Below are 16,185 nucleotides of genomic sequence, written 5' to 3' on the forward strand. Positions count from 1 at the left end.
GGCCTCACAGTGCAGCCAAAAACAAACAAAAAACAATGAAAAGGGAGCAGTGACTATCTGAACACTTGTCTTCTGAAGACTTCGGGGCTGCGTTTGGAGGAGAGAAAGTTGAAGACCACGACTCAGAGGGCTAGGGCTGGACCACAGAAAAGTAAATCATCTGGGGCTGGAAGGAGCTAGGTCTTGGGGGAATTTCAGGGCACTGTCCTTGGGAATGAGGATGTGTGTAGACAAGGAGGAGGACAAAGGGCAGGAGGGTAAGAGATGCGTGATCTCAGAACACAGCACTCCAGAGTTAGTTCAGGACTCCTCCAAGATCTCACAGAATGAGACATCCTGAACATTGACCTCACAGCGTCCTTCACTTGGTCCAGGGCCACCTGATGAACCTTCAGGCTCCCAGGGAGAAGCATCAATGAGAACCTAGTGCGGCTGCTACGGTGGTGGAAGCACTGCTCTTGGGACCTGCAGGGAGAGCGATAAAGTCTCGTGAGGTCCCCACCCTCCTGGGCAAGGACTTAGCAGGCAGCGCACCCACCCAGAGCCACTTACATCTTATCCCTCCCTCTGCCAAAGGCTGGGTGATTGATCTGGGACCCAAAGACAAGGAAGGAGACATTACCTCATTGCCAGGCAACGGAGTCTCCACACGTCCTGGAATTAAAAAAAAGAAGGAAGAAATAGAATGCATCAATTAGGATCAAAAGTGATTATCCTGAGTGGTGGGAGGTGACCCCCAATGACTCCCTGGAATGTTTCTGGCTTCAGAAAAGATTATCCCAGTGATCCCTGAGAAGTATGGTCAGCCTTCCGCTGTCACACATCTTAGACGTTAGGAAAAGTGGAAAGTGGGGGAAGCTGGAGGCGGGGGTAGGTGGCAGGGTGCTCCTCAAAACTTATTACCTTTCCAGGCCCTGATGTGGACGACAATTCCCACCAGAAAGAAGACTAGCCCGACCAGGAAGGCTGCAGCTCCACTCAGGATCTTTCTCCAAGAATATTCAGACTGAGCTCCTAAGGGAAACAGGTCTCAAAGTTGGCCAAAAGCTCCCAATATTTGGTGCTCCTTCCTGAAACTCCATCCACCTGCAATGCAGAAGACCCCGGTTCAATCCCTGAGTCGGGAAAATTCCCTGGAGGAGGGCATGGTGACCCACTCCAGTAATCTTGCCTGGGAAATCCCATGGAAAGAGGAGCCTGGCTGCTACAGTCCGTGGGGTCCCAAAAGTCGAACATGACAGTGACTAACATTTTCTCCTGAAATCCCAGGGCCCATGCTGGACAGCAGTACAATGCTGTTCCGAGAAAGAATACATCTTTGGGTCCAAGTTTTGTACTCGTGGAGTTTCTGTTAACGATTCTGATGGCCAATAAGAATGCCCCCCTAAATCCCAAGGCCAAAGTACCAGAGGATGCACGTTCCCAAAGCCAGAAGTGAGTGACGAGGTGATTAGACCTCCTTATTTCTTGGAAGATCCAAGGATATCTATCTGCCATGATTTTTCTCCACCCCAGCCCAACGACCCCAATTTCTATGACTCCTTCAGGTCAGAGGGAGGAGCTAGTGCTGTGGCCAAGGTGAATAGGGAGGTAACACAGGCCCTGTCCAGAGTCAGATCGACCCCAGCTGGGTCCAGAAAGTACAAGCTGGTTCTCACTCCACTCCACAGAAACAGGGCTCAGCAAGCTGGGATGGTCAACGAGGCAGGTGTAGACCTCTCCAAGCTCAGGAGTCATGGCCAGCATCACCGTCATCTGAAAGGTCCAGTCTCCATTCCTGATGAGACCAGTGGACATGATCCCCTCTCTCTGTTCCTGCCCATTCCGGAACCAGGTGACCTTGATGTCTCCTGGGTAGAAACCTGTCACCAAGCAAAGCAGCAGATTGCGGTGCTGCAGGGCTGGGGTCTTCTCCGGATACACCGTCACCTCTGGTTGTACTAGGAGGGGAGAGAAAAAATGAGAGGTGGTGAAGGAAATCCACAAAGCCAACCCCGGAGTGCCTTTAGGGGCTGTCTCTGCCCTGAATCTCTTCCCCAGATCACCCACGTGGCAACCGGAAATGTGGGGAAAGCTCACCCCCAGGACTCAGACACTGAAAGTGTCAGTGTCCGCAAGGAGGATGTGGGCTTTATCAGACACACCCACAATTTTCCTTGTGTTCAGGAAGACACTAGCCCTCAAAGGCGCCGAGAACTGGTATCTGGGACCAAGACCACAGCGACCTGACCCCTGAGGACAGAGTCACAACTGGGGACAGGTCATATATAGTCTCCCCTGCACCTGACCCTGATGGATAGATATCCTGAAGCAGGAAACTGCCCAGGACAAGGAAGAAGAGCCACGCCCAGGCTCCCACCAAGGAGACCCCAACTCCCACCTCACCTCTCCTCCCCACGGTGAAGGGTGCACCCAGATAGTAGTTGCGTCTGCAGAGCATGTCCACAGAGGCTCTACTCCTGGCCAGTATATCCGGCCGGTTGTTCCACCGCTCGGCGTCCGGCTTCCCCAGCTCCGTCAAGGCCACAAACATCCCCAAGTCGCTGTCGAAACGTGCATACTCCTCCAGGTTGAAGATGAATCTGACCACAAACCGCACCTTTTCTGTCCCATTGGTGAAGTAACAGTCAGCCTTTGCCTGGGTCACAAAATCTTCTGGAAAAACAAAAAAAGACTATGAACTAGCCCCCATCTTTAGGAAACCCATACCTGGTATATTACTATGGACCATATGGATTGGAGAGGAGGGCTTTGACCTCAGTAAATCTGACAAAGTAGCCTCTGCTCCTCTGGGCCCCACCCTGGTTCCTCTTAGCAAACAGACATCCATTCTTTAAAAAAGAAGTGGTACGCATATACAATGGAATATTCAGTTCAGTTCAGTTCAGTCGCTCAGTCTGTCCGACTCTTTGCAACCCTATGAACCACAGCACGCCAGGCCTCTCTGTCCATCACTAACTGCCAGAGTCCACCCAAACTCATGTCCATTGAGTCGGTGATGCCATCCATTTCATCCTCTGTCATCCCCTTCTCCTCCTGCCCTCAATCTTTCCCAGCATCAGGGTCTTTACAAATGAGTCAACTCTTCACATGAGGTGGCCAAAGTAATGGAGTTTCAGCTTCAGCATCAGTCCTTCCAATGAACACCCAGGACTGATCTCCTTTAGGATGGACTGGTTGGATCTCCTTGCAGTCCCAGGGACTCTCAAGAGTCTTCTCCAACACCACAGTTCAAAAGCATCAAGTCTTCGGCACTCAGCTTTCTTCACAGTCCAACTCTCACATCCATACACGACCACTGGAAAAACCATAGCCTTGGCTAGATGGACCTTTGTGGACAAAGTAATGTCTCTGATTTTTAATATGCTGTCTAGGTTGGTCATAACTTTCCTTTCAAGGAGTAAGCGTCTTTTAATTTCATGGCTGCAATCACCATCTGCAGTGATTTTGGAGCCCCAAAAAATAAAGTCTGACACTGTTTCCACTGTTTCCACTGTTTCCCCATCTATTTCCCATGAAGTGATGGGACCAGATGCCATGATCTTAGTTTTCTGAATGTTGAGCTTTCAGCCAACTTTTCACTCTCCTCTTTCACTTTCATTAAGAGGCTCTTTAGTTCTTCTTCACTTTCTGCCATAAGGGTGGTATCATCTGCATATCTGAGGTTATTGATATTTCTCCCGGCAGTCTTGATTCCAGCTTGTGCTTCCTCCAGCCCAGCGTTTCTCATGATATGTTCTGCATATAAGTTAAATAAACAGGGTGACAACGTACAGCCTTGATGTACTCCTTTTCCTATTTGGAACCAGTCTGTTGTTCCATGTCCAGTTCTAACTGTTGCTTCCTGACCTGCATACAGGTTTCTCAAGAGGCAGATCAAGTGGTCTGGTATTTCCATCTCCTTCCGAATTTTCCACAGTTTATTGTGATCTACACAGTCAAAGACTTTGGCATAGTCAATAAAGCAGAAGTAGATGTTTTTCTGAAACTCTCTTGCTTTTTTGATGATCCAGCGGATGTTAGCAATTTGATCTGTGGTTTCTCTGCGTTTTCTAAAACCAGCTTGAACATCTGGAAGATTACTCAGCCATAAAAAAGAACAAAATAACGCCATTTGCAGTAACATGGATGGACCTAGAGATTATCATGTTAAGTGAAGTAAGTCAAAGGCAAATATCATATGGTATTGTTTAAATGTGGAATCAGAAAAAAAAAGGGTACAAATGAACTTACCTGCACAACAGAAATAGAGTACAGATATAGAAAACAAACTCATGGTCGCCAGGGGTAAGAAGGGGAGGGATAAATTGGGAGATCAGGAATGAGATATATATACCACTGTATATAAAATAGCTAACAGCAAGGACCTGCTGTACAGCATACAGAACTCTACTCAGTACTCTGTAATGGCCTATATGGGGGAAAAGATAATGAAAAGAGTGGATGTATGTATATGTATAACCGATTCACTTTGCTGTTCACCTGAAACTAACACAACATTACAGATTAACTATTGCTATTGCTAAGTCACTTCAGTCGTGTCCAACTCTGTGTGACCCCATAGAAGGCAGCCCACCAGGCTCCCCCGTCCCTGGGATTCTCCAGGCAAGAACACTGGAGTGGGTTGCCATTAACTATACTCCAATAAATTTTTTTAAAAAAGAACACCCTTTCTTCTTTGAAAGAAGCCTGAGGTGCAGCCTATCAGGCCAGCCAAATAGGAGACATGTCACCCAAAGAAGCAAGTCAAAATGAGTCCAGAGACACGAACATTCATTCAACAAATATACAATCATTTGTCCAGTATGTATAGACTGTTTGTGTTTTGCCAGAAAGTGCTAAGTGTCTCCAGCCCAGGCTTGCAGAAGCCCAGACTTTTAATTCTCCTTATTATCAAGTCAAAACCAACCATCCCTGTACGGAATAGTTCAATTTTCTTGCCATTAGCAGGATCATTCTGTATATTCCTTCTGGAGTAAAATGAAAGGAAGATGGGGGTGGGGTTAAAAAAAAATGCAGAGCAAATTCACAGTAGTAGAAATTTCCCTTCTACTTTCCACTCATACGGGTTTTCTCAAGAATTTTCTCCTGTACCTTTTCCTGTGCACGATTACTCAGAGACCTCATCCCCTCTGTTGGCTCTAATAAGGTAATGACCTCATTACCTCTATCAACTTTGGGCAAAATAATATTAATTCCTGGTTTGAATATGCCTTTATCATCATCATCACCATCACTGGCCCTATATGTACAGTTCTAGTGGTTGTAATAACATGGTGATAAGGAATATAAGCTTAACTTAAACCTTCTCTGGAGCCTTTAATATTAAGCACTTCCACTGAAGAGTGAATTAAAAAATCCAAATCCAGGGATTCCCTAGTGGCTCAGTGGTTAAAAAAAAAAAAAATCCGCCTGCCAATGCAGGAGACACGAGTTCGATCCCTGATCCAGGAAGATGCCACCCACCGAGAAGCAACCAAGCCCATGGGCCACAATGACTGAGCCTGTGCTCGAGCGCCCGGGAGTCACAACTACTGCACCTGCATGCCCCGGGGCCCGTGCTCGGCAGTAAGAGGAGCCACTGCCAAGAGCAGCCCACGCACAGCAACTCGAGAGTACCCCCCTGCTTGTCCCAGTTGGAGAAGGGCCCACGCAGCAATGAAGACCAAGCACTGTAAAGTAATTAAATAAATTTTTAAGAATTATTTTTAAAACTCCAAATCAAAAACAAAATCTAAATCCTTCAATATTCTGTGATAAACCATAATGGAAAAGAATATAAGACAGTATGTACATATTTATATATATATACACATATAACTGAGTCCCTTTGCCATACAGCGGTAATTAACACAACATGTAATTCAACCGTACTTCAATAAAAATAAATTTAAAGTAAATAAGTAAAAAAATAAAAATCAAACTCATTCTCCATTATGATTTTCTACTCTCAAAGTATGTTCCTAGTATTGGTAGTGATTAGTTTGAGCTCTATATTAACTTTCATACACTGTACCTCATTTCTAAATGGCTCATGTTCTCCAAAACAGTTTTAATTTTCCAAAGTTATTTAATCAATCTTCATAGGTGAGGAAAAGTGTGACTGTTTACTATGGTAAATTCATATGTTGAAATCCCAAATCCCAAGGGTGATGGAATTAGTTGGTGGTATCAGGGGAGGTACCTCAGTTGGGAGCGTGAGCTCCTGATGAATGGGATTAGCACCCCTAGGGAAGAGGCTCCAGAGAGCGCACCAGCCCCTTCCACCACGTCAGGACACAGAGAAGGCACCAGCTCCGAACCAAGATGACAGCCTTTCCCAGGACACAACCAGGCTGGAGTCTTGATCTTGGACTCCTCAGCCTCCAGAACTTTGAGAAATAAATGTCTGTTGTTTATAAGCCACCCAATCTGTGGTATTTGTCATAGCAGTCCAAACAGACTAAGATAATGATAGCTGTCTTAAACTTGAAGATATGGGTAATTTTAAGACAGAAACTGGTACCTGGCCGTGGGCTAGGTCTCAGTTGACTGGAGTTTTAGTTCTGCATATACTGGTGTCACATAGAAACAGACACTTCCACTTCCTGACCTGCTTCCCCATCAATAAAGACGGGGCTTCAGTTCACACACATCACCACCAAGGTAGAACTCAAGAGCATTTGGGTCAAGTAAGAAAAGAAGCAGAATGTGAGAAAGCAAACGTGCTGCACGTGTACAGTGGAATATTACTCAGCCACAGAAAGGAACAAAATGGGGTCATTTGTAGAGATGCGGATGGACCTAGAGACTGTCATACAGAGTGAAGCAAGTCAGAAAGAGAAAAACAAATATCAAATATTGATGCATGTCTGTGGAATCGAGAAAAAATGGCATAAATGACCTTATTTGCAAAGCAGAAATAAAGACAGACGTAGAGAACAAACGTATGGATAAGTGGGGAATGGGAGGTGAGGCGGGGGGATGAAACTGGGAGATTGGGATTGATGTATATACACTATCGATACTTTGTATAAAACAGAAAACTAAAGAGAACCTACTGTAGAGCACAGGGAACTCGACTCAGGGCTCTGCGGTGACCCAACTGGGAAGGAAATCCAAAAAAAGAGGGGATACATGTGTGTGTATAGCTAATCCACCTTGCTCTACAGTGGAAACGGACACAACAGTGTAAACCAACTACACACCAATAAAAATTAATTTTAAAAATAAAACTTTTTTAAAAAGCAGAATGTAATTCAACACATGATGACATTTACTAATATTTTAAATACACCCAAAAAACTGCTACATCTTTTCTAAAGCCACCCTGATACTTAGTTGGAATGGAAGGGAGGGAGTGAGGATAAAGAGAAGGGAGTGATGACAAGGCGCTGTGAGCTCGCTGGGAGAGAGAACTCCACTCTGTGCACTTAAGAACAACGCAAAAGGACTTTCAGATGGGTTGGTAGTGCAAATTAACCGGGGACGATCTCCCTGAAGAAACGGCATTTCGGCTGAGATGTGAAGGGTGATCCTGACCTCAAATGCAGACCTGCCTTCATGTCTAAGCCCAGAGGAACTGCTGGGCTGAGTGTCAGGAGGCCAACATCCTTCCTGGGTCAGCCAGACTGATCTCAAACTGAGATGAGTCTCTAATCTCCAGTTCCCTCTTTCATCTTACAGTCTAAATTAGAAAAATAATTATTTTTCAGCCAGATCTGTGTCAGAGTTTAGGTCTTACTGATTGTGTGTGTGTGTGTTGTTGCTGTTTTTGTTTAATAGAAATTATAAGCTCAGAGAGGTTTCTGTTCTCCAAGAACAATGATCTCCTCACACCCACCCTCCCCACCCCTAGGGTTTTGTTCCTCTTTTGTGTTTAACGAGACTGACGTTCAAAGGGGTTCTGTTTTTAGAATGCTGTGTCCTGTTTTCTTCTGATAAATATGTTTTTGGAATGTACTGTCACTTCACGCTTGCGTAGCTTAACTTCTCAGCTAGGCAGATACCAGTAAGCGTATGTACCTGGCAACCTGAGCATGGGCATCACACATTCAATTTCTCCTGTTTGTCCAATCGCTCGGTACAATCTGACCATGTTACAGAGGCTTAAAAATGTCCAATGAAGCAGTCAAGTCCATATGTGCATAAAGAAGCAGTCACAAATAGAAGCAGGCACAATCTTCAAACTCCTGGCTGAAGGACAGTGGCTATGTTCAGCCTGCCTCAATTTTTCCCAGTTCTCCAGATGGCCATCAATACCATAAGGACCCTGAGCAAGCAATATGTTTCCCTTTTGTTGAATCAGCGGCTCTGAGACAGGAAGTCCCTTTCCCCGCCGGTCCATTTCATGTGGTAAAGCGGGAGGGAAAGCTTTTCTGTGAGAAAAAAGAAGATTCTCTGAAGCCAGATCTGCTTCCTGTCTGGACTGGAGCCTGGACCTGTAGGGAAAGGCCTCTCTCCCCCGTGTCAATGTGTGCCTTACTTAGAAAGAAATCACTATGTTCTTACCTGGAGAATCTCTGCCTTGAGTCACAGAAGCATCCAGCCTGAGAGCCGTGGATAAGAAGGTCACCACCCAGGGAACCCAGCTAGGACTCATTCTGAAAGAAAACCAACAAGACAGGAAAATCTTCACCTCTTTAGAACGGGGCTTGGCCACACACACTCAGTCAAATATTCATGCAGAGCAGAGATGTCTTTCTGTCTACCCCGGGATTGGAAACTCCTCATCCAGATAACCAATCAAGCTAGAGGAGCTTAGTGTCATTAGGTGCTGGGTAGGATGCCTTCATAAAACCATGTGATACCACTCCAGAATTTTTCACCTGCAGAATTACTGACTGCAGTTCAGGTCCTTGGAAACTAGACTAGGAGAAAAAAGAAAACTACTCTACAGGGTATGTGGTCTCAGAAGGACAAGGCAGATTGTTCACCGTGGATCTTTGTCATCCAGCACGGTCCCTGGCCTGCTGTGGCCAGTAGATCTCCATGATGATGCGGTGACTGACACTGCCAACAGAGAACATCTAAATGGAGACGACAGCGGACAGCATTCCGAGGCACGGGCCTTGTGAGGACTCAGGGAAAGGGCTATTGGGGAAAAAATGGAAGAGACTGAGAATTATCTGGAGAGGAGGATTTCCTATAAACCAGGAGAGGGAGGAAAAAACAAACACGGAGAGAAGCTTCTCGAAAGAATAAAATGCTGCAAAAAAATGTTTAAAAGGATAAAAAGAGAGAGTGTGGATATGTGGATATGATTCACTTTGCTGTACAGCAGTAATTAACACAACATTGTAAATCAACTATACTCCAATAAAAATTTAAAAATATGAAAAGAGTTTGGTGTATATCTGGGAGACAATAGCTCTCATGGATTTATATTTATAATAACTTGGTGAAATCTAACATTTCTAACATTTAACATTTAGTGAATCTAAATGTTAAACTTCTTAAGCTAATAAAGGTAGATTTGAAACAATCTTTAAAGAGGATAAAAGGGAAAAAAAGCATTATTATGTTTTATAATTAATGGGGCACCAGTAGCTTTCAGTGGAACAGAGTATTAAAAGAAGAGGCAATATTTTAAAAAGGCAGAGTGAATTAAAATGAGAAAATGAAGACAGTAGATATACCAGGACTTCAGGAATTTGGGAAGTTGACATATGTGCACTGTGTTGTTATTTGTTCAGTCGCTCAGTTCTGTCCGACTCTTTGCAACCCCATGGACTGCAGCATGCCAGGCTTCCCTGTCCTTCACCATCTCCTGGAGCTTGCTCACACTTATGTCCATTGAGTCAGTGATGCCATCCAACCATCTCATCCTCTGTCGTCCCCTTCTCCTCCCGCCTTCAATCTTCCCCAGCGTCAGGGTATTTTCCAAAGAGTCAGTTCTCTGCATCAAGTGGCCAAAGTATTCGAGCTTCTGCTTCAGCATCAGTCCCTCCAATGAATACTCAGGACTCATTTCCTTTAGGATGGACTGGTTGGATCTCCTTGCAGCCCAAGGGACTCTCAAGAGTCTCCTTCATTGCAGGGAGATTCTTTACTATCTGAGTCACCAGGGAAGCCCCATAAACTTCTTAATTAATGATATTATTAGGTAGGCCAAAAAATTCTATTGATCCAAACGTATTTTGGGCCAACCCAATAGTTTCTGGTGGCTTAAAAGTGATATGTCTCTATGCTGAGGGTCAGTCACCTTTAACGTTAATACTTGTTTTTATAGCTACCTTCTGCAGTGATGAAAGTGAGCAGTGAGTAACAGTGGTTTAAAATTATTTTTTTTTCTGTGAAATTGGCTAATTTGATACGTATAAGGGATGTATGAATCTGAGTGTACTTTTAAGCTAGATTTGTACATATAAATAGAAGGTAAAAAGAATAAAATGCATTGTTTAAAAAAAAGAAAGAAAAAACACTTTTTCAGACACATGATTAAAGTAGGAAGATTTGAAAAACAGGGGAATGAGGAAGTTCAAGCTGTGTGGCTTCAACAAACTTATTTTAGAACAAGACAAGATCTTCTGCTAAAAAGAAACTGGAAAAAAATATTTGATAAGTAAGGAGAGCAAGACTTCTTTTTCTCCAAAGTGATCTATAAGTGTATTATTATTTAATTTGCCTCTCAATCCATGGCCCAATATTGTGAATCCTGCAAGATGAAACAGACATGTTTCTTGTCCACGAGAAATGTAAAATTTAGGTGGAGTGACAGAGAAACAATCCACTATAATGTTAGGAAGAATCAAATGAGCTTTAAAGCTTGGGCACACATGAAAATTCGAGCCGCCTAGAAGGCGTTCATGATGAAGCTGATAAAGTTGACATTTCACACAAGTGGCCAACAGGAGATGTTATAATTCGGAATACCCAGTGCATGGGGACAATAGAGAAGAAATAAACAGTGAAACAAAAAATGTGCCAGGAATTCCTTAAAAGTTACTGTTTGGCCACAATAAATATATGTATGCCCACTAATTCACTGAGTGGGAGAAGAACACAGTAGAATTTTTTTCTTTTTCACTTCCCTAAGAGAACACACATTTTGATGGGTGTGTAAGGTGGGACTGTAATGGTAGGCGATCCAGAGAGTCTGGAATACTTGAGTTATGTGTTACCGAACATGCCAAGAGGCCCTCAGCTACCCACAAATGCAATATTCTTTCCATAATGTAATAAATGCAATACTCTTACTCATAAATGTAACAGCAAATTGTAAATAAAAGGCCGGTCAAATCCCTGATGCTTTAATAGAGGGTTTTACGGTAAAGCTTCTATGAAGCATGAGACCCCAAGCAATGTTCTCATGTTTCCACTTTTACCACTGCTGCTGCTGCTGCTGCTGCTGCTGCTAAGTCACTTCAGTTGTGTCCGACTCTGTGCAACCCCATAGACGGCAGCCCACCAGGCTCCCCCATCCCTGGGATTCTCCAGGCAAGAACACTGGAGTGGGTTGCCATTTCCTTCTCCAATGCATGAAAGTGAAAAGTGAAAGTGAAGACACTCAGTCGTATCCGACTCTTTGCAACCCCATGGATTGTAGCCTACCAGGCTCCTCCATCCATGGGATTTTCCAGGCAAGAGTGCTGGAATGGGGTGCCATTGCCCTCCACTAACCAGCTGTAAATCCTGAAGGACTAGAACTTCCAAGCACATGAAGTGTAGGAAGAAGAAAGATAGCGGGTCACAAAGGAACTCTGTTGAAGATGGTGGAAATAATGTTCCAGAAAAGAAAGGCGAAACGTGGAGGTTCCCCAGAGTTGAAGGAGAATGGGCAGCACGTCCCTGTACCTCAGCTCGAGGGTGATTCGCAGGAGCAGTTCATGGGACACCTGGATCTGCAGAGAAAACCTCTGGTGTTGAAAGGAATTGATTTGGGAGCATGTACAAGCAAATGGACAGAGGACTTCCCTGGTGGCTCAGATGGTAAAGCATCTGCCTACAGTGTGGGAGACCCAGGTTCTATCCCTGGGCCTGGAAGATCCCCTGAGAAGGAAATGGCAACCCACTCCAGTACTCTTGCCTGGAGAATCCCATGGATGGATGAGCCTGGTAGGCTACAGTCCATGGAGTCACAAAGAGTCGGACACAACTGAACGACTTCACTTTCACAAGCAGATGGACAGTGGATCACCTAAGCCAAATCAGAAGGAGAGAAGTGAAGAGTCATGTTGGTGCAGTTGCCCCATGGACTTTCTTAAACTTTTAGCAAGCTGGTACAGAGGGCAACTGAAGAAAACCATAAGGAATTCTTTATATCAGAGGATCTACTGTACTTCATGCTTTGTGGATCCACTTTTTACTACAAGCATATATAGAGACATTTCTTCATAAGGCCACCAGAGAGCATTAATAGAAAAGACTGAGAAGGACGACCTAGGATCACTTGGGAAAGAACCTAGAAAGGATCTTGCAAATATCAGAAAGCAATTTCTGCAATATTGAGTTTCCAAAATTCTTCAAAGAATGGTTCTTTTCCAGTGCTTTTCAAATTAAGCTCACCAAAGGTACAACTTTGGATCCACTATAATGTAATGGATAACTTCTCAATACAAGTAACAGTGGAAAAAATGCATTATACTATTCAGTCTTCAAGATGCCCAATATTTATAATTACCAGGTATTAAATCAGAAGTGTCGAACATAGATAACCCAGACTTATCTAAATATCTACTGTTTTCCAAGGCTAGGTGGTACAAATGTTCCCTTAAAGCTGGAGATGTATTGTTCATTCTTGCTTTATGATTTCATAATATAATTTCTGAAGAGTTTGGAGTGAGGGTGAATGTCTTTTGGAAGCAACTTCCCTCTGAATGCTATGGTAAAATGGATACTGCCGAGGTCCAGCCCCAGCTGATCCAGGGTGTTCGAAGGGGAGATGGCTTCGGTGAGTTCACTGGGTATACTGGCTTTAATTAAATATTAATTAGAGATATAAAGAGTAATAGAATAAGGATAGCTCATTAGGAAAATTCAGTGGAGAAAAGAGGCTGAGTAGCTTGGTTTACGCGGGAAACCAATAAAACTTCAAGACAAGAAGCTTGCACCACTTATGTAGGCCGCAGGCGTCCTTCCGTTCTCCCAAAGGAGAGGAGACACTGAGGCCTCCCCGGTCGGATCTTAGAAGCCCAGGCAAAGTTAGTAAGCTTGGCGGGCTCTGTGCTCCAGATGGAAACTCAGCCAGAGTTTGAGAGAGAGAGAGACATGGGGAGACCAGTATTTGGAGGAACTGATCCCAATTCTTTATTTTCCAGAGTCTGTTTTTATACACTGAGGTGTTATACAAAAGTCATGTGGGGACAGCAGTCCTGACTTTTATCAAAGTCAGGTGCTTCATACAAATGTATACAGAGGTCTTAGGGGTGTTACATCATCTTCTGGCCAGGGGGGCCTGCTGACAATTTATGACCCTCTCCTTGTGATAGCAGTCAGTCAACCAGAACACTTATTTCTCCAGGGGTGATTATTTTTGAAACAGACGCCACCTTCTGAAGGTACCAGATAAAGTTACATTCCTATAGGGTGAGGGTGTAGTGGGTTTTAATTAAGGAAAGAATTTGCTTAGCCTAAGGTCTAATGTGATTAATATCAAAGGTTAATACATATTTCTTCTATATATTCATTAATGGCAGGGGATGTGGAGACTTAGAAGTAAACATTGGCTCAACAAATGAAAAACCCTTCACCAATACAATTTCTAATCAGCCCACTATACTTATACTAATAGTTTTCTAACTTCTCTAAAGAACCTGTTTTTAGAAGGTTTAAAGTATCTCATGCCTCTCATGGTTGGGAAGCTGTGAGCAATCACATGTGGCCAGACAAGCCTGTAAGGCAGGCTAGAGAACCTTCAGAGGAGATTGTAGGTTGAAACACTCCTATCACGCCCAGGAATTATTATTAACTGGAGCTCTAAGTTAACTCCTTCTCTGAAAGAGGTGGTGGGGGACAGCCCCATGTAAAGTCAGAGGTGTAGGTGAGAGCACAAAGTAGTAAAGTAGGCAGACTCTGGTTTTCGAGGTAGATGCTCGAGAATTTCCAGGGGGACTCCTGAGGCTCGATCCTGCCTTTGCGTATGTCGAGCCTCCTTCCTCATGACCTTTGCCACGGGTGGAGGTCCTCACGCCAGCTCCCTGAAGGATACCTATGGAAACAAAGATCCTACAGCAGCATCAAGAGCTGCACAAATTTTGGACAGAGCCTTCAGTTCAGTTCAGTTCAGTTCAGTCACTCGGTCGGTCCGGCTCTTTGTGACCCCATGAATCGCAGCACGCCAGGCCTCCCTGTCCATCACCAACTCCCGAAGTTCACTCAAACTCATGTCCATCAAGTCGGTGATGCCATCCATGCAGCCATCTCATCCTCTGTTGCCCCCTTCTCCTCCTGCCCCCAATCCCTCCCAGCATCAGAGTCTTTTCCAATGAGTCAACTCTTCACATGAGGTGGCCAAAGTAATGGAGTTTCAGCTTCAGCATCAGTCCTTCCAATGAACACCCAGGACTGATCTGCTTTAGGATGGACTGGTTGGATCTCCTTGCAGTCCAAGGGACTCTCAAGAGTCTTCTCCAACACCACAGTTAAAAAGCATCAAGTCTTCGGCACTCAGCTTTCTTCACAGTCCAACTCTCACATCCATACATGACCACTGGAAAAACCATAGCCTTGGCTAGATGGACCTTTGTGGACAAAGTAATGTCTCTGCTTTTGAATATGCTATCTAGGTTGGTCATAACTTTCCTTTCAAGGAGTAAGCGTCTTTTAATTTCCTGGCTGCAATCACCATCTGCAGTGATTTTGGAGCTCAAAAAATAAAGTCTGACACTGTTTCCACTGTTTCCCCATCTATTTCCCATGAAGTGATGGGACCAGATGCCATGATCCTAGTTTTCTGAATGTTGAGCTTTAAGCCAACTTTTTCACTCTCCTCTTTCACTTTCATCATGAGGCTCTTTAGTTCCTCTTCACTTTCTGCTATAAGAGTGGTGTCATTTGCATATCTGAGGTTATTGATATTTCTCCCGGCAATCTTGATTCCAGCTTATGCTTCTTCCAGCCCAGCGTTTCTCATGAGAGCCTTAAAAACCCTCAAAGAATTGCCAGAGGAACATAGGGATTTCTATGCAGGGCGAATGGTTTTGCACATTCAAGATAAAGCCTATAGCAAAAATTTTGAATAAATAATGAACTGAATGCAAAGAGCATAAACATTTAAACACAATTCAGTTCAAATATTGTAAAAGTGTAACAAGATGTAAGTTATTTTTTTAAAGATTTATTCTTCTCAGAGGGGTGCTGCTGCTGCTGTCATTTCAGTCATGTCCGACTCTGTGTGACCCCATAGACTGCAGCCCACCAGGCTCCCCCATCCCTGGGATTCCCCAGGCAAGAACACTGGAGTGGGTTGCTATTTCCTTCTCCAATGCAGGAAAGTAAAAAGTGAAAGGCAAGTCACTCAGTCATGTCTGACTCTTAGCGACCCCATGGACTGCAGCCTACCAGGCTCCTCCGTCCATGGGATTTTCCAGGCAAGAGTACTGGAGTGGGGTGCCAGTGGTAAAGAATCTGCCTGTCAGTACAGGAGACATAAGAAACATGGGGTCAATCCTGGGTTGGGAAGACCCCCTAGAGTAAGAAATGGCAACCCACTCCAGTATTCTTGCCTGAAAAATCCCATGGACAGAAGAGCCCAGCGGCTACAGTCCATGGGGATCACAAAGAGTCAGACACGGCTAAGCATGCACACCCACAAAATAGGAAAGGCAGCTCAATCTCAGATTTACAAATTAAATAAGTATGAAGGTGAGGGAGGTGAAAGGCAACTTTGTAACATTTAGTGTCCTGTGACGCCCCTCCCCCTCCACTGTTAGTATGCATGCTCTGCCCAGGGATCTGAGGCTCCAGAATAAATACTTCTTCCCCTGGAAGGCCATGACAGGAAAAATCAGAAAAAGATGGAGGGAGTTCCCTGGGGGTCCAGGGGCTAAGACTGTGCTCTCACTACCATGGGCCCGGGTTTGATCCCTGGTTGGGGAGCTAAGATTCCCCAAGCCATGAGAAACAAAAATAAAATCAAAGTTTTAAAAGAAAGAAAGAAACAGATGAGGCAGTATGGAAGACATTATTGGTGTTCACCAACTTTCTCTATTCCTTAGGCATACAGAAAACTGCAGCTCCTACTCTCCTATAGCTGCTAGAGACTAG

At 44.4% G+C, this 16,185-nt stretch overlaps 1 protein-coding gene and 1 pseudogene across 1 annotated transcript; one reads left to right on the forward strand and one right to left on the reverse strand.

The window, feature by feature from the left end:
• Positions 1 to 116: 116 nt before the first annotated feature.
• On the reverse strand, positions 117 to 8,605 carry BOLA-DOB (major histocompatibility complex, class II, DO beta; the record flags this gene model as incomplete). The annotated part of the gene is given in 6 exon segments (NM_001013600.1): positions 117 to 465; positions 623 to 654; positions 904 to 1,014; positions 1,659 to 1,940; positions 2,386 to 2,655; positions 8,491 to 8,605. Coding segments are annotated over 6 exon segments (816 nt in total).
• Positions 8,606 to 11,662: 3,057 nt separating this feature from the next.
• LOC100140517 (tRNA wybutosine-synthesizing protein 5-like) lies at positions 11,663 to 15,201 on the forward strand (annotated as a pseudogene).
• Positions 15,202 to 16,185: the final 984 nt, after the last annotated feature.

This window comes from Bos taurus, chromosome 23, assembly GCF_002263795.3.
Source record: "Bos taurus isolate L1 Dominette 01449 registration number 42190680 breed Hereford chromosome 23, ARS-UCD2.0, whole genome shotgun sequence".
Taxonomy (NCBI): domain Eukaryota; kingdom Metazoa; phylum Chordata; class Mammalia; order Artiodactyla; family Bovidae; genus Bos; species Bos taurus.